This window comes from Athene cunicularia (assembly GCF_003259725.1).
Source record: "Athene cunicularia isolate RWA chromosome 28 unlocalized genomic scaffold, athCun1 chr28_part1, whole genome shotgun sequence".
NCBI lineage: Eukaryota > Metazoa > Chordata > Aves > Strigiformes > Strigidae > Athene > Athene cunicularia.
The window spans coordinates 1539712-1564094 of NW_020799139.1; the positions used below are offsets into that span (position 1 = coordinate 1539712).

At 50.6% G+C, this 24383-nt stretch overlaps 1 protein-coding gene across 4 annotated transcripts in view; it reads right to left on the reverse strand.

Moving 5' to 3' along the window:
- Positions 1-890: 890 nt before the first annotated feature.
- The window catches only part of HOMER3 (homer scaffold protein 3), a 26022-nt gene continuing 2529 nt past the window's right edge, over positions 891-24383 (reverse strand). Inside the window, exons 1-10 of one of the 4 annotated variants that reach the window (XM_026865049.1) lie at positions 24076-24377; positions 14889-15036; positions 12809-12965; positions 11726-11857; positions 11198-11305; positions 7700-7821; positions 6655-6811; positions 4700-4810; positions 3763-3843; positions 891-2952 (exon numbers count right to left, since the gene is read on the reverse strand). In XM_026865049.1, the coding sequence (XP_026720850.1) occupies positions 2764-2952; positions 3763-3843; positions 4700-4810; positions 6655-6811; positions 7700-7821; positions 11198-11305; positions 11726-11857; positions 12809-12965; positions 14889-14902 (1071 nt within the window). In that variant the 5' untranslated portion in view covers positions 14903-15036; positions 24076-24377 and the 3' untranslated portion in view covers positions 891-2763. Of the gene's footprint in view, positions 2953-3762; positions 3844-4699; positions 4811-6654; positions 6812-7699; positions 7822-11197; positions 11306-11725; positions 11858-12808; positions 12966-14888; positions 15037-24025; positions 24378-24383 lie in introns of those variants that run through there. The other 3 variants (XM_026865050.1, XM_026865048.1, XM_026865046.1) reach the window with 3 other exon arrangements.

Here is a 24383-nt window from a genome sequence, read left to right on the forward strand (position 1 = left end):
AAGAGACCTGCACACACCTTGTGTGCAGCCACACACGGGCTTTGGCTTCACGTGGGTCACGAGGATAAGCAGCAGCCTAGAATTTGTGCTTTTTCATAGCATTGGGGTTTTTTCTCATGGCATTTTTTAAACAGAGTCTGGCCTCAGCTGACTCTCAGCCTTGCACAAAGAGGTTGAGGTTGTGTGAAATGAGGAGAGCTTCCTGCAGGACATCAGTGGAAGGTGAGCTGCAGATTTCTTGTATTTGTGACTCATTGCAGGACTTGTAGACCTTCTTGCACTCAACCTAGACTGTCAGTGGGTCATTTGTCTTTGCTGTAGGTCTAACTGGAGTTCTCCAGCGATGCTAGGTTGTGCTTTGAGGATGTAAAATCCATAAGGGATAAGAAGAGGGTGAAAAAGTTGGGTCTCACACCGTTCTGCTGCCTGACTCAGGCCAGAGCAGGTCCTGGGGAGAGCAGCGGGCAGCACGGTGCTCTGTGACACCGTCGGAGCTGCTGTCTCAGCTGAGCACCACGCTGCAGCTTGCGGCCACCGAGAGAGTCCTGCTGGGCTGCCCAGCAGCTTCACTCGGGCCCTCCCTCTCACTTCTCGGGAAGGGTGGGAGCGTGGCCTCTCTTGGGAGAGGCGACACACCAAGCGTAGCCCACAGGCATCTGGTCAGCCCCCAACAACGAGCAACGAGGCACTGGCCAAGTCGCTGGGCTCTGAAATGGCCACTGCCAGAATTTAAGGGTCCATACCCAGCTCCACCTTGTGGGTTGCAGCCACAGAAGAGAAGTGTGAGAGCATAGCAGTACAGAGCACAAGAAACTTTTGCTCAACTTCCTCCCATACTCCCAAATCCCACCCTCCTCCTTCCAGTGACAGAGATGCAAACCAAACACACCTTTCTTGGAGCTGATCTCTATTTCAAAAGAAGGCTGCTCCTGCAGGAATAAAACAAGAACACTGGCACAGGGTGGTAAACAAATCCCTAGAAATTTTTGCCACCCAGTTACTTCCTTCCCTTCTTAAATACTTCGAAACAAATATTACTACAGTAGCTCCAGCTCCATACAGTGAGAACGCTTCATGCAAAAAAAAAAAAAAAGAAAAAAAAAAAAGGTAAAATCCAACCAAAAAAACCCAACCCCAAAACAGAAAAGCTCTTCCTGGCTATGCAGGTCTGGAAATCTCCCCGTTTCCTCATCACTCCTGGGAAAGGGAAGGGCTTTGCCTAGACACAATCCAGCAGAGAGTCACCAGCAGTTCTCCACTCCAGCAGATTCCCAAGGTGCCAGACCCAAATCCTGCCCTGACTTGCAGGCAGCGCGTGGAAGCTGTGGGTTCCTGCCGTGGTCACCGGGCGAGCGCAGGGAGAGGCAGGAGCCACCCTGCCTCTCCCCAGCCCTGCCGAGGGCAGCGTGTACCAGCGTTTCTGCAGACCTGTGGGACGTTCCCAGGATTACTGCTGTCTTTGCCTAATTTATAGCGGCAAAGAGGGCGATTAAACAACAACAAAAGCCAAATCCATCACCACCCTGTAAGGTTACTAACTACTTTACACAGACACTGCTTCATCATTCAGCACAGGGCTAAGCATGCTCCTAGGTAACTACGGGGTGCAGTGGGTGCCATGGGGGGGACACAACTTCCCAGGTTTCTGTGGTGCCTCCCTCAGGCCTTGCTCAATTCCTATTACTAGACAACATCTACAATAACTCACAAACTTCCCACAGGCCCCGCAGGGCACCGGTCCCAGCATGCTCCAAACGCCTCCTGATCTCAGTTAACCTGGCCAGGCACGGCAAGCTGGGATCCGTCCCCTTCACAAGGAATACTGCTCAGCTGACATGGAACAGGGCATCTCTGTGGACTGTTTCCCAATAAAAAAAAATAACCAACCAAGAGCAACTGTGATTTGCTCCATTTAATTTCAATTAACTGCAGCCCTTAGAGGCTGGGAGAGATGCCAATCTAGCAGTTTGTTGGCCATCCCCTCGGGGATGTCCCATTTCTCAAATGCCCCTTTCCCAACCAAGCCTCTACTCTTCTCAGCTTAAAGTTTTAACAAGTCATTAAATCCCACTGCGTTAAACTAATAACAGCTTTAAAACCTGCAGTTCTTCTTCCTCTGGAGGATGTGACTGAATAGTGGAAAGGACCCACAGCCAGGCAAGCACCCTTCTCTGCAGTGGGGACACTCTGCTACCTCTGGAAGCTCCTGACAGTGACCAGTATTACTGGATCCTGTTAGAAAGACACGATGTAGTTAGGGCTGGGGAAAAGAAAAGGGAGCAACTGTTGTCCTTGGTATGCTAGAACTCCTCCCTCCCTAAGTGGGGAAACAGGCAGCTTATTTGCAAAAGGCAAGTGGTTTCCTAAAAAAACTACTGAAAAAAAAAATCCGTGAAGGCTGCTCAGCCCCTTCCCCTAGAAAACTGTAAAAACGTTGGAGACACAGAGTGGCAGCAGGGAGGCAGCTCGGGGACAGCTGCTGTCTCTGGACCACGCCACAGCCACGGCAGGGTCCAGAGAGGTCTGGCTGCGATTGCAGTGCTGCTCCCTGTAGAGGATTTGGGAGCTCAGGTCCTCCCTGCCCTCTGTCCGGGTGTTCAGTGGGCAGTGGGTGGCTGCGGCTGGTCTTCACACTGTCCAGGCAGCTGCTGGTATGTTGGTGTATCCTGCCCGAACAGAGCTCCAGGCTGTTCTTGCTGTCAGTGACCAGTCCCAGCTCGGGCTCCCCTCCTCCAGGGGTGTCTCCTCTGAGCGTGCTGCTGCTCAGTTGCTCTCTACCAGCTTGGCTAGTCCCTGCCGGATCTCGCTGAGCTCAAATATCTTCACATCCATTATCTCTGCCACCTTGGTGACCTCATTCTGGATCTTCTCCCTCTCGGCCAAGGTCTCTGCCAGCGTCTGCTCAGCCAGGTGAAGGCGCCGCTCCAGCTCGGCGTTGCGTGCCTCCAGCTCCTGCCGAGGGACACCGGTGCGGTGAGTGCCGACACTGCTGCCCCTTATCTCCACAAACCAGCCCTGCTTGCACCCAGCTCCAGGCCACCCGCACCCAGCCAGCCCAGGGCTCTACCACACCCTTCACCAAGGGATCGCCCTATCTTGGGCCACAGCACCCTGGCATGCACACGTGTGTGTTCCCCAAAGGTGTGTAAATGCAGATCTGCCCCCACACCCCCCCCCCCACGCCTTGCATCTCCAGGTCTGATGGTTTTTGGAGATATTCTTCTGCCTTGAAAGCCAGTGCCTGTGTATGGGGCTGAGTCCCAGAGCAGATCCCCCTGTTCTGTAGCTCAGAGGTAAACACAGGCAGGCCCTGTCCCCAGAGACTGCACAACAGATCCTGCTTCCATCTGTGTCCTTGCCCTGAGGTGCAGAGCAGCTTGCATCCCTCCTGCCAGCCAGACTGAGTCAGAGCTCCCCTCCCCAGCCATCCCTGGCCATCAGGGAGCTAAGCAGGACTTCTGAGAGATGGAGGGTCACGGGACATCATGGGTCTGGCTGCAGTCCCATGTCAGGGGCTATGGCAAGCACTGGAGGAGAGTACGTGAAGGCTGGGTTTGCTACTGCCTGCTGATCGTGCCCCATGTCACCTCTCTGAGGGATACAGGGAGCATGGAAGAAGGCAGAGACAGGCAAGGACCTGTTCCCATCATGCAGAGGCAGACAGGCATGGCAGCTCTGCAGCATTCACTCTTTGGCTCAGAGGGGAAACGGGGACAGATCTCTTCTCTGAGTGCAGAGGTGTCCCAGATCTGCCATCCTTACCTGCAGCTTCTGCAGCGTCTCCTCCCGCTCGCCCTCTGCTTCCCATCGGCCACACTTCTGGCTCTTTAGCATCTGAATCTCCTAAAACACAAAAGAGGAAGAGCACCATGTCAGACCCACTCCTGTCCCAGTGAGGCAGCTCCCACCACGTACCCCAACCAAGGCCCCTTCAATCTCTCCAAGGATCACATAACCACACTCAGCTCCGAATTTTAACACGTCTCTTTCCAACGTTTTACTTCTGCTGTACCTGCTGCCTCCCCTCTAGGCCATCAGCCCCTCATCAAGATGATGGGCTGAGTGCCAGCAAGGTTCAGTGGTCTCTGCACCTGCACCCTGCTGCATCCTCACTCGAGATCAGATCCCAAGCTCTTGGGGCCAGGGTCTCTTCTCCCTAAGGATCAGGAACCCCAAAACACTTGCCAGCCCCAAAACACCTCCCTGCTTCAATCCTCGCTTTGCAGCTCCAACCCCCCACCCTGCTGAGGCATGGCCCCCCGAGCCTGCAGCTGTGTAAATCGGAGCGATTCTCTCCTCATCTCCCTTCTTTCACAGCCTCTGTAATTAAAACTCGGCTTTAAATCATTCATTTAAATGCAGTGAAAGCGAGAAGCAATTACTACACTAGAGGCTAACTGCAGCTGCAGACAGCTGGGAGGGGAAGGGGTAAGACACAGCCCTGTCGTTTGTGCAGTGGCTGAGACTCTCCACTCAAGGCTGTTTGCACAGAAAACTCCCAGCACTGGACTCGCCCTCAGCTTTGCCTCTCTGGGGAGGGGAGACCACTAAGGGGGCCGCGCTGCCTCACAGAGGCTCTGGGCTTCCACAGGCAGCACCTGCAATGGCATGAGGCCCTCTGATCTCATATGAGCTGGAATGACAGACAGGGCGTTGGTGGCTGACAGGCCAAACAGCTTCAGGCTTTGTGGCATTTTACCTCGTCTTTAGCCTTGATCAGTAGTTCCAGCTCCTCCAGGGTTTGGCTCAGCTCCTCCTTGTTGTTCTCGCTGGAGGAATCGTGAGCCCCCTGCGACTCCAGTTCTGCTACCTGCATGGAAGCAAGCCCAGGAAGGTGTGCTCAGAGGTACAGAAATGTCCCGACACCTTATCACCCACAGTCATTCTGTCACCCTTTGGCTTCCTTGTAAACCCAGCTGGGCTTACAACAGGGCAGCAGCTCCCATCCTGGGGCTGTCAGGAAAAAATTCTCTCCTGCTCTGCCTAGATCACAGAGGTCTAGAGGCTCTATCTCTGCTTTGTCCTGCAGCCCTGCACTTCCAGCAAAGCCTGCCTGGTGGCCACCAAGCACACGAGCCTACAACCCAAAGCCATGGCAAGATCCAGCTCTATTTACATCCCTGGGCAGAGACTGACAAGGGCAAGGGAGTTACTGCAGCTCAGCCACAGCAGAGCTGGGAGGAAGGCTCTGCCCAAGCGTACTCCCCAGTCCTGAAAAATTCAGCCCAGTGGCTTATTCATGAGGAGGACTGGTTTTTAAAAGCCCACCAGAAGGTCTGCAGCAGCTATTGCTGGGGCCCAAGCTCTCCCAGGGCCTGCACTGAGCTCTCCAGTGCAGCTCCCGTGATGGGCACCCTCACACCCACAGGACTCGGACCCACGAGCAGGGCAGCTGGGTGACACTGGCTGGATTTGGCCTCCCCCAAGTCCATATACACGGTGGTTGTGAGCTGTCAGGCTCCCGGGGTCATGGCCAGAATCAGCCACTCTGCTCCCGAAATGCTCTGGTTTAGGGACAATAATCTGGCTGTTTCACTGTATTACAGTTTCTTCTGTGATTCTGCAAAGTCCCCAGTGGCTGCCCTTCACCCAGGGCTCCCAGAATCCTCACTCCTAGCTCCCAGCTGTGAGAACAGCCCCCAGAGAGCTGAGTATTCCCAGAGCAACAGCAAGGAAAAGGCAGCTCGGTCCAGCCCACCCCAAAACCACACACATACACACGCACAGCCGAGTTCTCTGCTGTACCTAGGGCAGGCTCCTGCTGCAGAGGAGAAAATTTGTGCTGTGCAGCTCTTTTGCCACCTGACTCCGGCACTGAGAATTAGCAACGGGCACAGGGAATCCTGGGGGACGGCTGCTTACTGCACAGACTGGCCACACAACAGCCATCAAGTGGCAACAGCTGTTAATTGCTATAAATCCCTGCTGTCTTTTGAATGAGCTCTCTACAAGTGAAATGGCTTTACGCCTTCTCCAAGGGCTCCAGAGTCCTTTCCCAGCCAAACCCCAACTCTCCGAAAACTCCTTCCCAAGTACTCCGCAGTTCCTCCCTCCCAACAAACCCAACCGTGTGACTGTCACCCCTCTGCCCAGACACACAGAGGCCTCCTCAGTTATCTGTGACCTCTCTGACATCACGTAGGTCAAAAGATCCTATTATTCCAACGGAACAAGGGCTTGTTTGTTCTGTGCCACCCGGGTTTCATGATGTCGCAGCTTGGATTGGAGCTAATTATAGCAGACAGAGCAATCTTCATCCTTCCTGTCAGCAGCCAGAAGATTGCCCTGATGCCCAGCTCAGGGCAGGCACAGACCTTACTCAGTGTTGCTGGCAGCTGGGAACTACCCTCAGAAAATCTGAAGGGAAGCTGATATCCTTTGATTTTGTCCTCTGTTTTCCTCCCTTTACCCAGAGGGACTCTGCACACTCCCAACTTGCTCTGCAGAAAACAGGAGCTCTCGTGAGGGCTCCCTAGTTATGTGGCCTTATTCCCTGACATGTTTCCCCTGCCAGGCTCATGCAGCATCCTGGATTTCCATCCCATCTCCTGCTGACACCCATGGAAACTGACTGGAGAATGGGGTCAAGGGCACCGTCTGGCTCTGGGACGGGGCTTCCTCTGACCTGCTCTGCAAGGGCCCTCCTGTGCTCACCCGCTGCCGCAGCGTTTCCGTCTCCTCCTGATAAGCAGCCAGCTGCTTCTTCCACTGGTCCACGTTGGCGTTGGCTTCATGGAGAGCAGCCACAAGCTTGTTGTTGTTGTCCTGGAGGCTGAAGAATTCAGCCTCCCACTGGACCTCACTCACAGACCTGTGTGAGGGAACAGGGGAAGTGTTCAGGAGAGCACAAGAGAGTCTCAGCATAGAGGTTTCTTACCCCAGTGCTAACACGTACTGAAACAATGTCCTTGGAAGTGCTCCCTGCTCCTCCACAGTCTTCTATTCAGCTTTCATATTGCTTCCCAAATTTAAATGCTTCTTCCAGCCCCGAGTCTGCATCCCTTTCCTTTATCCCTGGATAATAGTGACTTTGAAGCCATGTGTGCTTGCTTGAAACTGCAGAAACCACACTGTGAGATTAATGGGGTGGGGGGCTGGGGGATACAACTACTATAAAGGAGCTTTTCAGTGTGGGACTGTGAACCCATTTTTAAAATCCTTGTTAGATTCAAGTTTGCTTTGAATAAAACCCTACCACCCCAGACTCAGGAGAAGGTAGCAAAGGACATTCGCTTTTGATTTAAAAATATTCTAAGTGTTCAGCTGGGAGCTCAACAGGAGCCACACAGCAGAATCCAGCCCAGAGTCTTTTGAACAGACAAAGAGGGGAAGCAGCAGGGACTTTGCTGGAACCATCAGGGGAATTAACACAAATGCAGCCCTGGGCCAGCTGGAAGTGTGAACATCTTCTGGTATCACAAACTACTGATCTGTAGATAACTGGCATCAACTCATCCCTGCTGCGGGCACAAAGCATTCTCCTCCCCACACCATCTGAGCAGCGGATTCACCTCCAGGCTGGAATCGCCTTCTACTGGGGAAGAGGGGAAATTGGTACGGTGGAGGGTTTGAGCAGCATCAGACATGGAGCACTACTCAGCTACCTAGAGAAGTAGCATTTGGGATGACAGGGACATGCACCAAATTCTGCCAGAACAGTTTAGGGGTCAGGAGCAGAGAGCACTTGTGGCAGCCTCACCCTTCTGAAAGCATCTTCTTCAGCCGTTCCTTCTCTGTTGTTATCTCAACATCAGCACTTTGGCTCCGGAATAGTTTATCTTCTCCTGGTCCATTGGAGCTGATGATGGGGCTGGGAAGTACCTGGGGGATGAGGAAGAGGTGGTTAGCACACGGCAGCAAAGACAGGCCATGTGTCCCGGGGTCACAGGGCTAGTTCTCAGTCCCTGCACTCTGGCGAGAAACACGGGCTTTCTCTCCTAACCCATAGGCAGTGATGTGCTTGTCGAGGGGTGGCAAAGACCCTCGTGTGTGGCTCAGCAGCACCAGTCACACAGTCACAGCACAGCGATGACTCCGGAAGCTATGGGCACACAGGGCTTTCTCCTGGGTACGTAGGTTAGTGCTCAGCTCTTCCAGCAGCTGTCCTGCTGCCATGTCCTCCCCTTCCCTGTCTCCATGCCATGCTGGGGCAGCGATCCCAGTGTACAGACACCCCGAGCAGGTGGGCTCACAGCTTGCACACACCAGATATTCCTCCCTCCCAATTTGAGGTACCGAATTCTCTGGCTCTCAACTTCCCCTTGACAAATGCCAGCGATGCTACAGCCTGTAACCCGAGTCCCGGGGCTGTGCACAACACTCCGAGCTGCCCAAGCTGGCTGTTTCAGGGTTTTGCTGAATTCCTAATAGGATTTTCTTGCTGGTTCTCAGAAGTGGAAAGTCTTGATAAACTCTAAACACAGACCTGCCAGGCCACCTGGGTTCAGCCACAAGCCCAACTTCTGCATCTGGAATTAAGACACGAGGTGCCACTGGGACAGTGTTTCTTGGGCTCAAGGGAGGGAAAGTCAGCTCAGATGACAGTGGCACCCACTTTCCAAAGATGTTGGAGAAGAAACTCACAGCCCCTGCACCAAAGTATACCCTTCTCTATAGCTTCGTATTCCTGCGCACATCAGAGCTAGCAGAGACAAACAATTCACCCTGGCAGGCTGGGGGGAACTGACAGTGGAGCAGAGATGGATATGCAGAAGCCAAGGCAGACTTTACAGCCTCCAGCCCCTCCGGGAGGTCCTCTCTGCATGGTCTCCTCTCCCAGCAGGGAAGAAGCATGGCACTGACAGAGCAAACTGAGCTATAAAAAGATGCTCGGAGCACTGAGTCTCTGGGATCCTACGTTGGGGGCTGTGAGACCAGGTGGCTGGTGAGCCTGCTGGAGTTCTTCAGTAGCCCTCAAATGCCTGCAGTAAGGACAGCCACCTGCTTTCAGAGTCGGCTGACATCTATAAATAGAGCCAAGGGGGCCACGGGATGGACTGAACACCCGCTTCAGGAAGCCTTCCAGCAAGTGACTGAGGAGTGGGAGCTGCAAAACACAACCCTGCCTCGCCTTTACCACAGGGTGGGGAAACTGAGACAGGGAAGGGGCAGAAACCCCCGTGAGTCCAACTGAAACTGGTAACTAGTTTAAGACACTCCACAATGTTTTGGTGCTTACATTACCCTCAGTGATATATTCTGTGACGGGGATTGGCCTAAAAGGTACTAGAGTACAGAAGAGAGCAGCTGTCCTGGGAATTCCTCAGCTCAGAAAATCTGAAGTTTAAGTGATCTAGTGCAGATGCAGAAAATGAGGGAGCCCTGATATAATTTCAGGAGACAGATCCGCTCTCTGCTCACTTGCAAACAGAAACACAATCAATTATTCAAGGGTAAAACTCGTGTTTGAAGCTCTGCTAATGTAGAGACCGGGAATCAGCAGTGGGAGAAGGGCTGCTGGGCAGGCAGGCTGGGGACAGCAGGAATTGCAGGACAAGCTCTGCAGGCCCGCACGGCAGGGGACACTGGGACACTGCCTGTGTCACTGTGCCTGCACGCTGGCTGTGGGCAGGAGCTGTGCATACGAGGCAGGCTGAATGGGGAGCGAGTGGGGGTTCACATGGTGCAGTTTTAGTGCTGCTGAGTCAGGCAAGAAGAACAAACAGCCTTTGGCCATTTCCCTGATCCGTGTTTAACCTTCACCTTCTGACCCCCTCATCCCTTCTGCTGCAAGCTGCCACCACAGCACAGGGGAGATGAACATGTCCTGTTGTGGCACCTGAGGAGTTCTGCCTGGTGTAAACAGGATAAGAGGGCATATACCTGCTCCCAGCCTCCCTCTCCTGACCAGGGGAGCTAGACAGAGGCCACAGCTGGTCATGAATCTGTTTTGGATAATTATTACTGACCAGAGTTTTTTACTTAAAACTTTCATTCTGCTATGAATGCTCTACTCTACTCCCTTCTTCATTTGCAACCCACACATAGGCTGGGGCTTAGCATTAGCAGGAGCCTAAAGCTAGGCAGATTTTCCCCATTTCTGCACCCTACATGACATTGCCAGTCTCTGCAGAGCCACCACCTCCACCTCCCCCTCTTTTCCCTGCAGGCCAAGGTACGGTTCACCCTCCCTCCTCCTCTGGTGCCACTCCATCTGTCCTCAGCCCAGAGAGCACAGTGTCCTCCATCCTACAGCTCCTACTGCCAGGAGCTCTGGGAAATGCGGAGCCACCTCTGGAGTGCACTGTTTGGGAGGGCAACTTCACCATCAGCACTGAACTGCTTCACCATGGGAAAACACAGGGTAGAGTTCACAGCCTGTCCCCTCCCCTCCTGCCCACCGCTGCTGGAGTTGGTTTAACTGTACAGGGAGAAAGGCAACAACTGCAAAGCCCCTGAGAATGATCTGTGATGGGCTTAACCTTTCTGGATGGGTCTCCTGGGGGAAAGAATGAATGACTGCCTGTGTGCAGTTCTACCTTAGGGGAAACTTCCCAAAGGGGGTGTGATTTCTACTCTCAGAGCACAGCTTCTTTCCCACAGTGGAAATATGACAAAAACAGAAGATGTCTTATCAGGGCTCCTCAGTCACCAGCTCTAAGAAATTCCTTTGTCTTTCCGCGGGCCCCCAAGGACAGCACCATCACCTATCAGAGACACTTCGAGAAGAAGCCCCTGCAGCCCCAGAAGAGGAAGAAAAATGGTTGGAAATGCCACATGTCTTCCTTCCTATAATCTTGAATCAGGTAGCACCCATTCCTGCAGGCTACTTGCCTGTTATTGTCACACTGAGCCCAGAGAGAGCCAGCAGCTCCAAAGAAAAAAAGAAACACACAAAAAAAACCCCACCAAACCAAGAAATCCCATCACCACAACAAACCCACACCTCCGGCATGGCTTTATAAGACAGCAAATGGTTTTTATAGTTTTAACTGGCACAGAGGGAGGAGTGTGAACCTTCCCAGGAGCTCCACTTAAACAATGCTTAGTGAAATCTACTTTGTGTGTTTCAACAGTGACCTCAAGGCCACAGGTGTCATCAAAACACGAGGCTCCAACCTCAGTGTCTGGCAAGAAAGCTCTCAGAGAGAAGAAGATGACAGCAACAAGTTACTAGAGGAGACCAGAACAGTGGCCATTTTCCTCAGCTGTCATTGCCCTGCAGCGAGCTTTACTCAGGCCTCTGTCCAAGCATTACCTGGTGAGATGTGATATTCAGGGCAGGATTGGTCAGCTCTGTTTTATCCTGGGACTTCTCCCTCGCCAAACGGGCTGCTTCTTTCACTTCCTGGAATTTCTCTGCAAACTAGAGGGGAGCAGAAAAGTCACTCCAGTGCTATGCTGAAATGCAGAACAAACTAGAATAGATGCCTGGGTTACTCCTCCCTTTACTCAAGATGATTTTTTATTTCTTTTCAGCTAACAATAAAATTCAGGGAATAGCCCCTTCCTGCCCCTGCCCATGTTTCTGGCACTCAGGGCTGCGGGGTTAGCTAAACAGCAACAACAGAAATCGAGCCTGAAGTCCTAATTCAATTTGTGATGCTCAAAACGCTGCAAATATTAAAGCTCTTCCTAGCATCTTTGCATCTTACATTAGATTTTAGCACAGTGCGAACAGCATTACATCAGGTTCCTCAAGTCTCCAGAGGCTGCTCTGCCCTTCAGGGTTTCAGGGACATGCCCCCTGCTAGCAGCAGGTTTCTGCCAGCACCTGCAGCATTACCTGGGAGAGATGTTGCTCTGAAGCAAAGCCCAACCCATACACTGTGTTGGCTCGGCTGTCTGCCCATTGTCCAAACTTCTGGGATGTCTTTGTGAAGGTCATGTTGGGGGTAATAGTGCTGTTGATGATTGCCTGTAGAGAGAGGCAACAATGAGAGTCTGAGAAAACTCCAGCCTGCTGCCCTGGGCTGGTGGTGTGGGATTGATCACACTAATCCCTGTGTACTCTAGGAGCTAGGGGTAAAAAAGTCTGGGTTTTAATCTATAAAACAACAGTTCAGGCTTTTGGTGACCAAAAGTCTTTGTAGTCTGGCTACGTGACAGAAACAAATCTCAATCATCTTGTCTTCTGAAAAAGAAGAAAAAAAAAAAAAAAAAAAAAAAAAAAAAAAAAAAAAAAAAAAAAAAAAAAAAAAAAAGCCTCAGTATCATCAGCTTCCTCCGTTTCTGGAGAAGAAGATAAGAGCCATTATGTCTCTGGGGACTTAAAAACTTTCTGATGTTCTCCATTTTCATGGCAAGTAAGAAAAAAAAAAAAAAAAAAAGGTTTAAACAGCAGTCAGGACTGCTATTATGAAACACTCTCTATGGTTGGGGTAGCAACAAAAGAAATTGCTTGGGAAAACCGGTGCATCTCTGTCACTGGAGGTCTTCAAGAAGGAGTCAGGAAAATGCCTGTCAAGAACAGTTTAGTTGATTGTATTTTGTGGAAGTGACTGTATAGACTACTTCTGAGTGTCCCTCAACCTCTGTCTATCGTTTTGTTGTATCTACAGGGGTTGGCTTTATCACGGGATGAAGGCTCTCAGAAGCTTGTGTTTTTGTATGAGCAGAGGGTGGGCAGGGAGGGACAACATCTGGCCCTAGGGCACATATTTCATCAGCACAAATTCTAGTGTCTATCACTAAATACACTTGAGCATGGAGGCAGCATTTTACCTTCCATTCCCTGCAGTGAAGATGCCAGAGTGCTCGTGCTGAGAACAGACCACCTTGACAGCAAAACCACCAACAGCAGAACAGATTTGGGCTGGAGCAAAGCCTGCTGCCAAGCTGTGCGAGGCTGTCAGCGAAGGCCCCCTACCTTGGTGCCCCCCACGCTGATGATCCGGTACACGTTGCGTGTGGCATCGTAGAAATAGGAGACAGTCAAAGCGTGCTTGCTGGCAGGGATCCAGTTCCGTTTGGTGGCAGGATCGATCTGGAAAACATGGGCCCTCGTGCTGAAGATCGGCTGCTCCCTGCAAGAGAGATGAACAGGGCTGTCAGGGCAGAGGGGAAGCTGAGCAACGGGGGAAGCACATCGACTTCCTGACGCTTGGGTTGCGTTATGCACCGCCGGCAGCACTTCTGCTCTTCGCCTCCTCCGCAGGGATGTGAGGCAGGAGGTGCTCAGCAGCGCAGCCCCCAGGGACGCAGCGTCTCCCAGGCAGGAGCCCTTTGCTGAGCCTCTGGGCAGGGAGTTGCAGCTCCCCACTGTCCGGGCTGGTATCACCCAGTGTCCCTTCTTATGAGGGGAGTCACAACCCAAGTTCTTCATTATTCCTGTGAGTTGCTTTTCCAAGACCTCTGGGCTTCTCTGTGCTCCCTACAGGAGCCCTCCACACTCTGGGAACTCTCCTAAAACCCATTTCAGAAGCTGGGGGACCACCGGCTGATGTCCCTGCAAAGTAAAAGCTCACAGCTGTTTATGCTCCTATTTGCCCACCATCCAGGCAGCACAACAGCAGCAGCTTTCGCTGCACACTAGTGACCTTGGTCTGTGAGAATACCCTTGGCACAATAATAAAGCTACCAGAAGGTGTTTAACTACTGATACAGGTTTTTGCCTTCCTCTAAGAGCTTCTCTGTCCTCCTCTGCAGAAACTTCAGACGTTTCCAAAGACCACAGCCTGGTCATTCCAGCAGTAACAGACTGTGCCCTCAGGTTAGTAGATCTTATATGTACGTTCACCACGGATGGGCACAAAACTTGCAAGCAGAAGCACAAATAGGACATGACAATCTCATGTTTGGGGCACACCTGATGGTCCTTCACAACACGGCCAGTGTGGCAGTTATGCTAATGATTAGGGGTTACATTATTTTTAGCCTGACGAAGTTTTCTTTCACCATCCCTCAGCACCTTGGTGGTCAGTTCATGGCAGCTCCACTAGGTATAATATGGAGAAATCATTTGTATTTCATAGGATATCTCCAGGCTGGAGCTCTAGGGAAATGGATGGATGGATGGAGGATGTGTTTGGGATGTGAGCACAAAAACCACCTTCCCCTCAGCACAGCTCTTCCTCCCTTGACTCACGCTTGGGAAGCGCATCCTGCAGCGAGAGGTCACATCGCAGGATTAAAAGCAAGTCACTTAACAATGAATTAAAGGAAACACTTCACCATACAATGTGCAGCTGCTTCAAGAAAGCACTGAACCAAGTACTGTGCGGCTTTTGTAACCAGTAATATCTGAGCTGAAATAAGAAGTTGAATCTCAGGCATCAGGATGTAACGAGCGCTGCAGGAGGCAGGAAGAAATGTTTCCATGACACAACAGTCCAGGTGCATCAGGGCTTGGGGTCTTCGTTTGACTTTGGTTAAAACCCAAGGCGCTGGCCATAGCCACACTCCTTACCCAAACCGAGTGAAATCTGAGGTGACTGGAAACATCCCACACCCCCGTGACAGCTGCAATCAAGGCACAGTCACAAGCCTGCTACATGCAAGCTCCCCAAATCCAGACATTTATATTTCCTCCCCATTCCAAGCCCTCACAGCTGCAAAGAGCAGACCTTCCCATCAATCCAAAGACAAATGCACCTGGTTCTTTCTGAACTCATCACCAAACCTTAGGAAGGAAATAAAATACTCCCTGCTACCTCCCGGTTTCAAGTCTTGTTCCCTGGTTACAGCCCTGACTCGGATCTCTTGTGACTGCATAAGGGTCTAAACCAGCCCCTTCTCCGCATCTTCTCTGACTGGTTTTATTCAGCCACAGTCTGTTTTTGGAATGAGATTCAAATTTTCTAGGCTCCACTAACAAATACTAAATTTTACATGAATCATGACTTATCCTTTGAGACACCACCTCTACAGTGTAGGGAAAAACTAATGTTTCCACACCTTAAACCCTGAGTCCTGGGCTAGTGTCAGAAAGAACAGAGGAAGGACATTACCTAGCTGTTGACATTTGTTAGTAAGAAGGGCAAGACAGACTACAGGCCAGTGGAGTTAGTATGCGTCTCTCCTCCAACAGCTTCCTTCTCTGGTCTCCTAGCTGGGCTGAGGCTCCTTTTTGGTTTTGCCTCCACAGTAATTCATTTCCTACCGATGGAAAAGTCAGCTGTTATTTATCACACAGAGCACAGAGAAGAGTGTTCAACCAGGCAGTGTTTAGGGGCTTCATTTGTCCCAAACTAACACAGCTTGTAATTTGTAATGATTTCTCATCACTGAACAAGTTTTCTTCCCTGTCACGGGAGATAATTGGGTGAGCTGTGTAACTGGAGTAAATCCCTTTGGCAGCAGGCTGTTGGGAGAGGGCCACAGAGGAGCCTGGAAGGCTCTCGTGTTTCCAGCCACAGACACGTGATGCTGGCTGCGTGATGGAAAACCCTCCTCAGAGATCACCCCGCACAGGCACAGCGGCTATTCCTGTGCTGACTATTCATCAGTCAGGTCTGCACCCAGAGACAACGGAAACCATCCTGCTGACTGCAGCAGGTTTTGGACCAAGTGATGTTTCAGGCAGCCCCCTGCCACGCAGCCCGACGTTCCCAGCAATAACCTTTCTCTGCCCGCAGGGACAGGGTTTGCAGCTGCACCGGGGGATTCACCCACAGAGCCCAGCACAACCCCAGATCCCAGGCTCCAGTAGTGAAGAGCCCCTGGGGCTGCCCTGTGCTGTCTCTCCATGCCGTGAGACAGCTGGTGCTATTCATTTGCTTTGTAAATGAGTCTCCCCAGTAAATGGTCCCCACCCTGCTCTCCCCCATAGCAACTGTGAGCGAGTATCTCAAAAATGGAGCAAAAGAGTAAGAAAGTGAATTTGCATCATGAAGGGTGCCTGTAGAAGGGGTAGAGAGCCCAGATGTCCCAGCCTCTCTGCTAAGTCTGCCTTCAAGCAGGTCAACTGAGACCATCTCAATACTTGGAAAACCCCACTGCCTTCCTACTGATTGCTCCAAGACAGGAGAGGCTCAGGAGGCCACTCAGATGTCCACTGTCCTGTAATTACAGTGTCACTAACCACAACAGCCAGCATTACCTTCCTTCTGAGCACCAGGAGTAGAAAATAAAGCACCACTGGCAGGCCTGTCAGACAGAAAAGCCCATCTTCACAGGGGTTAGCTTATGCTTTTTCTACTCACATGAGGCTGGCTTGGCTGCTCCCTCGCCCAACACAGAGCCCCTGGGCATGCCTGTGATTTTTCTGGTCTCAGATACACCAAAAGATGCAGCGCCGATGGTCTGGATGGGAAAGGCTGCTCTCCTTTTTTTGTGCCTTCACATAATCACTCCTGTCTCGACATGACTCTCCTCATGCATTTGTTCATGCCTTATGGTCTTCCCTGGAGCAACAAAACTTCACGCTGTCTGGCAGAGGTCTATCCCTTCCAGTTAAAAATGTAGAAGTCTCGACTCTCCGAGCAGGCCCGCTGCCAGTGACACCAGATGTGCTTTGCTTCCAACAGATAGCAAACTGGCAGCAACAGCGGCAGGGCTTGTCAGCAACTTCACCTGCCTGCCTGGTGCCAAGGAAGGAACTCCTGCACCCACCGCCCTCTGAGGGAAACAAAACACGCAGAATCTCCCCAAATTATCTTTCCCGTCTCCCCTTTCCCCACTGCAAACGGGAACGGTTGCTGCCAACCTGCATGTCCCTAATGGAGATGCTTTATGAGGCCAGCACATTACTGCCTTCTCACAACTACCTGAGTAGAGTGCCAGCCTGGCGTGGGGACAGGGCTTTCTAGGAAGCAGTTGCTTAATCTCTGTAGGTAATGCTCAAGGAGAGCTTTGTGCTCTGCCTGGGAACAGCACAGAGATGTTCATGCTCCCTTTGCAGTGTTTGTGCAGGGGGAAAAAAAAAATGTTTGTTTTAAATCCAGCAAACGGTACAATTTGTATCCAGCTAGTACAAGAATTTAATTGTCAAGGATACTGGCTAGCCTGCAAACCTGCCTTTCTGTACTTGCTTGTCTGACAAGGTTAAAGCAAACACTACAAAACAAAAGCTCTCCTAGAGTCTAAGTGGTGAAGCACACACACACACAAAATCACTCAGAAAGAGTAGGCAGCAATGCAAACCAAGAAAGAAGAAAAGCCAGAAAGTCTGCAAATCTAGGGACACATCTCTAAGAAGTCACACATGGCTTATTAAATGGAAAATGGCTCTGCCTCACCCTTCCTATAATTCCTCAGCAGCAGAGAACCACGCAGGGTTTGACAGAGCTCGGCACAACTCAGTGGATGCGCAAGGTGGGGACACAGGACTGGGGGCACTGGTGTCCGCGCTGAGGGAAGCTCAGAGCTGGAAAAGCACCAAGTGCCAACAGCCAGATCCAACATGAGTGAGCACCCGTCTGCATTCAGCTTGCTTATGGCCAAGCTGCTGCCCTCTTGTTTCTAAACCCACCATAAAGCATTTAAAAATAGTCCTGAAAGTGCCCAGGATTCAAACTGTCATGTTCTCCCTCCCGCTACAGCCCTCTTTCCCCCGTATTTTAAGGGTATATGCTGGATCCACCACACATCCCTAAACGCTGACACTTCTTTTCCTGCTCCCAGCTGGGAGTCCCCATAACAATACAGACACAGCAGTGAAAAGGGCATGTGTAAATAAAACCACTTACATCCCCCCAGGGCTGTTCTTCGCAGATAATTAAGAAAAACCAAAGCAAATGACTGAAAGGACAAAGATCTGGCTGAGACACAGACAATATCAGCAAGTGCCTGATGGCAACTGGAAAGGATCCAGGTTTCATCGCTGCCAGCATTTGTTCCCAGCCCAGGGGGGAAGGGCAAAATTCAATATCCCATGTCCCGCTGATAGTTTAAAAATGACCTGTCCCCAATGAATGTTCCCTAACGCTCCAGCGGCAGGCTTCCAGCTACCATGGAAAGCCAAACAGCTAAAAATGAAACGAAGAGATGATCTGACTAATCCAGCTAATTCCTAATGTGTTCTTCGTATCAGCAAAGCACCTGGCTCCAGGATGCTGCCCAAGTGAAGCCCCAGCTGCCTCCTCTGTGGCTTCTCCTTACAGAGAGGCTGGAGGAAGGTCACAGGGTGTTCGGGGAGGACACGTGAATACAGGGTGCGGATCAATCCTTTCCAATTTGCTCACTGACTGGAGTCTCTGACTCAGGTCATTAAGACAACATGTAAAAGTGCACGCTGGTCTCATTCCCACTTTGGTTCTTATATTATGCCTCTCTCTAGAGCATCCAAATTGATTTCTTAATGAATAGCTGCTTATTTCACCACTGCCAGGAGAGCAAATCATTATTTGTCCTCTTAATTCATGGTCTCAGCAGAGCAGCAATGGACTGAGCAGGCCAAAGGGTCCCAGTTCGCTGGATGAGGGACAGCGTCAGGTTAGGACACACGGACACGCTGCCAGGACCCCGGAGGGGAAGCACGCCCTGCTAGCACTGCCCTGTGCCAAGGAGGTACAGATGGCATCAGTTCAGTCCCCTGCACCAGTGCCACATTTCACCTAGCAGGGGAACGGTGGCCATAAAAGGTGTCAAAGTCTGGAGAGGACTAACCCCAGCGCTGCCCTCTCTATTCGCTGTAATCCGAACACATATGTCACTGGATGCACGGACTGTCCTTGAACGTCCTGTCTGGATGTGGGCTCTACCCTCCTCTTTACAGGCACGTGTGCCTCTTCCCAAGTGGGATCTTCTAAAATAACCCAGTGCTGCTGCAGAGAGAACGCAACAGAAAGGGAGACAAGCCACCTCCCGGAGAGGCCTTTCCAAAGAGGGATGCCAGCACCTCCCGTTTAGGGGTCAGCACCAGTGCCAGGATGGTCCCGTGACGCACCTGCAGCGGATGGTACCTCCACAGGCACCTAGCCCAGACCCACACGGCCGCAGTAAAACAATGCCCAAGCTGAAGCAGAGCTGCTGGGAGCTGGGCTCGCCAGCCCTGCCTCAGAGCCCAGCTCGCACAGAGGGTTCGACACACACATCACCTGCTTTGAGCAAGCCACCTTTAATCCCTCCGCTAGGTATGTCTTTAATTGGAGCATTTCAGAGAGTTCTCTCTCTAATCCTCACCAGAAAAATACTCTCAAACCTGCAGACGGGTCTAATAGCAGAACAGAAGGAAAAACGTGAAGAGATTTTTGGTTTAAGCCACAGAAGTCAGAGAGAGCTGGGAATGGAGCACGTTTCCCGATGCATCCTCCAGCCTCCTGCCACAAGGTAACAGCATAGAATCCTATAAAAAAAAAAAATCCCATTTTAAGGAATAGATTTTTTTTTTTTTTTTTTTTTAAAGAGCTGTTCGGCAAAACATTAATGTCTAAATGTCAGTAGCACTGTGTCAGCTCCAGTGTGTTTCACTGCATGCTCACTCCCCTCCTCTCTTTGCCCCACCCCAACTTCAGCTGCCTGTTGGGGTCTTTACACCTCGGAGAAACTGTGTTTTATTGCTTTTACTGACTCAAGGTATTTCCAATGCAAACAGCACCTCTTCGGGAAAATCCCATTTGACAGTGACAGGCTCTCTCTCTCTCCAGCAGGTTTCTAAACCTAAAGGGTCACTGCTAAAAAGCAGCCCTCCTTCCTACCTGACCTCTTCAAAAGGGGGAGAGGAAGAATCAGGGTTTTATTGTTTGCTTTAGATTTTTTTTTATTGCATCCTGCGATGTCTTTGCTCAATAGCTTCTCCACTGGCTGTGGGGAGGGGTCTATTTCTGACTGCACAGCTGCATTAGATTTACGCTTTGTTCTTGTTCTCCTCCGATTTTCTGTGCAATCTGGAAGATTTTTCCCACTGAGATCCTCTTACTTTTTTGTTCTCGGTAATTCTCACCTCACAATCCTGTCTGCCTGCCTGTGACATGGCCATTTAGTTAACTGAATTACTTATCACATCCTGCTGACCTGCCCCCACCCTTTGCTGCATGACCAGACAGAAGAAACCTTCTGTTTGTTGTGGAGAGGGAAGCTTTGAGAGTCACCGTTCCCCAAATTTATATTAATGTTTCTGTCCTCTTTTCAGTTCCAAAGTGAGGTGTGCGACCAAACAGCAGGATTCAAACCTAGACACAAATACAGAGTTTTAAGAAAGATTTGGTGGGTGAGCCTGAGTTCAAAGCGCTCCAGACACACAAATACTGAATAGGTCTGAGGTTTAGAATAAAGTCTTTTAGCCACTTAAGGCAGCAGTTGGAATGTGCTGGGGAGGCTGAGCTCGGTTCTCATTAACTACGTTCGCCTTGGTGCTCCTGGATGGGGTTCAGTCAAGGGCATCTCTAGGAAGTCCACGTGCTGTTCCCCAGCCTGCACCTCCTCTCACTCACTGCAGTTTCTCTTTGCAGGGATATTCATTTACTCGTCAGAGAAAGGAGCCTCTCTGCTCTTGGACACAGAGAGGATATCACTTCAAATACCTTGCTCTGCATCTAGGCAGTCTGCGGTCCCTCTTCATCTAAAAACCAAACCAAAAAGAAATCACAAAGTACTCGACCAGCAGGATCGTTTGTTTCTGCGGATCAAGAGCAGAACAGTACTCGGGGCAGGGAAGGGCTTTGGGGCACGACGGTCCTGCTGACGGCACTGGGACACCTTCAGAGCGCAGAGACCTACCAACAGGTTTCTGCACCGTGGCTGAGCTCAACGTGCAGCCACAGCGCGCCAGGCCCCAAAAAGAGGTCGTCTTCTGCTGAAGGCCCATGGCCAGCCACAGCGGGAGGTAAGGAACTCCCAGCAGCTGCGGTGGGAACTTCGCAATTCTCACTGCCATCTTCCCAAAAGTCCTTTCCCTCTGCAAGGTCTGGTCTGCTGGACGGGTGTGCGCAGGGGGCAGCCTGTGCAGAGCAGAAGGGGGTACGTGAGAGCACGCGAGCACGACAGCTATGTGGCTCGGCTCTGGCACGCGGCCCACCGCCACGCTGAGTCAGCTGGGAGGCCGAGCTGGCTGCGTCAGGGCCAGGGCTCTCCCTTCTGTCGGATCACCGGCCAGAGCACTCGGCTGTGAGAAACCCTGCAAAGCAGCACTGCCCAGGATGATTTCAGGCAGGGAGTTGGCCAGGGCAGATGGGGGTGGGGAGAATGTGTTTCAGACAGAGCCCAGTTTTTCAAAAGGTAGAACTGGAGCACAGAGAGGGCCTGAGAACCCATCTCCTCCTCCTCCGCTGCTGTCTGTTTCCTTTTATCTTCCCTCAGCAGCTTGAATAGCTGCTGACTGTATGTCAGTGCTGTTTGGGGAAGGAGTGGGGGTTAGCAAGAGTCAAACCTCATCTCTTTCCCTTTGCATTTCTCCCCAAAGTCTAAGCCTTCCTCTGAGCCAGGGAAGGGGTGTAACTCGCTCCACAGCCTCTGGACCCCACTGCTTCACTGTAAATGGGTGCAGAGAGTGTAATTGATATTGCCAACCAGGATTTGGGCACCAGCCCCCAGGACACGGACACACGGAACTGCAAAACTGCTTTGGGAACAAAGTTTGGGAGGGCCAACTCCCAGCCCTTTGTTCTAACTACCAGGCAGGTTTTCAAGCCCTCTCAGCTGCAGCTTCCCTTCCATTCCATACAGCACAATGTGACCTTGGGGAAAAGGCATAGATGCTGCTGGGGTCCAGATGGGATTGAAGGCCAGATTTCTACCCAAGAGCCACAGAGGGAAGGTGGAGCAGTGCAGCTCCAGCAACGGGAGCTGGCATGGGGCTGCTTTCCCTTTTGCCTGCCCCAACTCCTCAGAGATTACCCAGCAGGGTTTAGCACAGGAATGAAAAGCAGCTGCCTCACGGCCTGTCTGCAGATAAAGGGCAGCAAAGGAATCCTGGCTGAATGCTCCTGTTGGATCAGCGTGGGGAACTGCGACAGGCACGCAAGGTCAGGCACAGACAAGGGATCAAGGGCATCTAAAGACACAACACAGCTGAGAGAGATTTCTCTTCCTTTGGAAACCAGTCTCCATCTACAGAGCATCTTGGCTGCTGAACACTATGCTGCTGGGTGTCTACAACACAATCTGGGCATTCACCTTCCCGGGACAACCATTACTTCTGCTGCTAAACTTCAGCAGCTCTTTCTTTTGAGACACACAGACCGTTGCTGGAAGTCTGGAGAGTAATTGAAAGTTAAAAAACCCAGCAGAGCCAGACTACAGCTAAGTGATTCTTTATACATTCCAGAAAATATGTCCAGTAATAATTAGAACCAGAGAAGTGGAGATAGATGCACATTTCAAAACGCTCCATGCCTCTCTATCTTCATTCTAAGCTACAGGAGCCGTAGCACTTCTAGGCACAGATGCCTGCTCAGCTTTACTAGGAAAAACTCCCCAAGATCTGCTGCTATTTTTGACCTGCCCTTGCCAGTCTTCCAAAAGCACAGCCAGCAGCCTCTCTGACAAGGACAGCTCAAACTGCCTGTTTAGCAGGGGTCAGGGGGCTGACAGCATAGGTAAGAGTGGGCGAATTAGTTTGCTTAATATACGTGACAAGCAGGTAAATTCTATACTGCTCAAATTAGAAGCCAGTAATTTGCATCCACCTGTATTTATATTTGACAATGCTATCAGCAGTCAGAGAAATCTAAGCGTCCATTGAAAACTAAGCTAGGACCCAACTAAATTCACTTCCCTCAGGTTTGAGTGTTATTTACAACTGTCCTCTTCAGAGAGGAAGCACTAATGCATTAGCTACAGCACAGTGGGTACAAGAGTCCATAGAGAATTTATCCATGAAAACCAGAACGTGATGTTACAAAGAAATCTAATATGGAGCAATGAAACCAGAATTCCTGCTTTAAAAATAAGTTAACTAAACTCAGCTGCCAGAACATAAAGGGTGACGTGCTTTTAATCTCTTTTGTATCCAGAGTAATCTAAATGCTGCTGAAAGCTACTCAATATCCCCATGTGATCAACCTACAAGAAAAAAAAAAAAAAAAAAAAAAAAAAAAAGACAGTTTTATCTCAGGAGTTAAGTGGAAATAAGGAATTTTGGGTGGAAACACTATCTCTGGCTTAACAATAATTTTGCTGCTACTATAGCTTTATTAGTTTTGCTAACCGATATAATTATACAGTGAGGTCTGAGCAGATGGAGATGGTGACACCATCTCAACATCTTCCATGGAAGCTGGCAACCCTCTAAAGAAATTACGTAGCTCCTGGGTGTACCTGTGGGTAGGTCCAGGAAGGATTCATCCACGAACTCCAATAAAGTGCTAGTCCCAAGGTATCTGTTTGTCAAACTCTTCTTGGCAATTCTAGAAGTTCTACAGTAACTTTGTGGATGACAGGAAAAGTTATAGGAAAATAGGGACACTTTCTGATTTCACCTGGATCAGCACGTACTCTGCCAACTTCAAAGGATCTATGCCAGACTCACGCTGCTGTCACTTTTGATTTTTCACCTCCACCTTTTGTGCCTCTTGAATCTGTGTTTGCTCAATCATTTTATCTAGGGTAGTCCAAGAAGAAAATAAGCAAAAGGAAAACAAGCCCCTAAGAATGTTATTTATGTCTCTTGCACTGTCAAACCACAGGTTTGGAGGGAGTTGATCAAACAGGCCTCCCACAGACCCACTGTGCTTTCAGTCACAGAGTTTATTGCACAAGAAACTCACAACACGTCAGGTCCTTAAAGTTACATGATTGAGACTTATAACTAGGACATAAACTAAATACCAGACTAAGCTCCTGTTTCCATGCCAAAATCCACTGCCACATCCATGCAGCATTATTTCACTCTTGAAAAATCTGGGGGGGATCATAAACGAAATCATCAGGGATTTTCAATCAGCTATTTATCCATTTAGAAATGCAAACAGGATCCATTTTACTGCATGCCAAAGTCACAACAGCCAAACAAAACCCCTAATTTCTAACTTCTGGAAAAGTTTGTGAACACAAACCTACTCCAGTCCCCCCACTCAGCCTCCCAGTTTGAATTTCACACAACATATAGATCACTAGAGGCTTCCCTTACATGCGAGTTTATTTAAACAAGTTGCAGAGACTTGCAATTATCTACTTTCCAACCCATAAAATAAAAGGCAAGTCTAAACTTTAAACGTTGCAATGTAGACAAAACGCAATTTAAACCCTTCATTTCTTTTGTCATTACCTTAAAAATAGCTGAGCGGCCATGAATAATAAAAGCAATTCAAGTCTCACCCCATCTCTGCCGGTGTCAGCTTCTTTCTCTCCCGTCCTTTCTTCTGCTGCCTGAGATTCTCTCCACGTTTTGATTTATTTCTCCCTTCCTCTTTCTTTCTGTCTTTCTCCGGATCCGGATGCTCTTTAAATTTCCTCCGGAATTTCACTTGGAAATCTTGCTAGTTGCGCTGGTGGCTCCGAACACCCCGTAATCCCCGGGGGTGCGGGGCAGGGAGGGCAGGGGCCGCCCGGACCCCCCCGCCCTGCGGCGGCGCACACCCAGCCCCAGCCCGGAGCGCTCGGCGGGGAAGTTCGGCGGCGCCCCC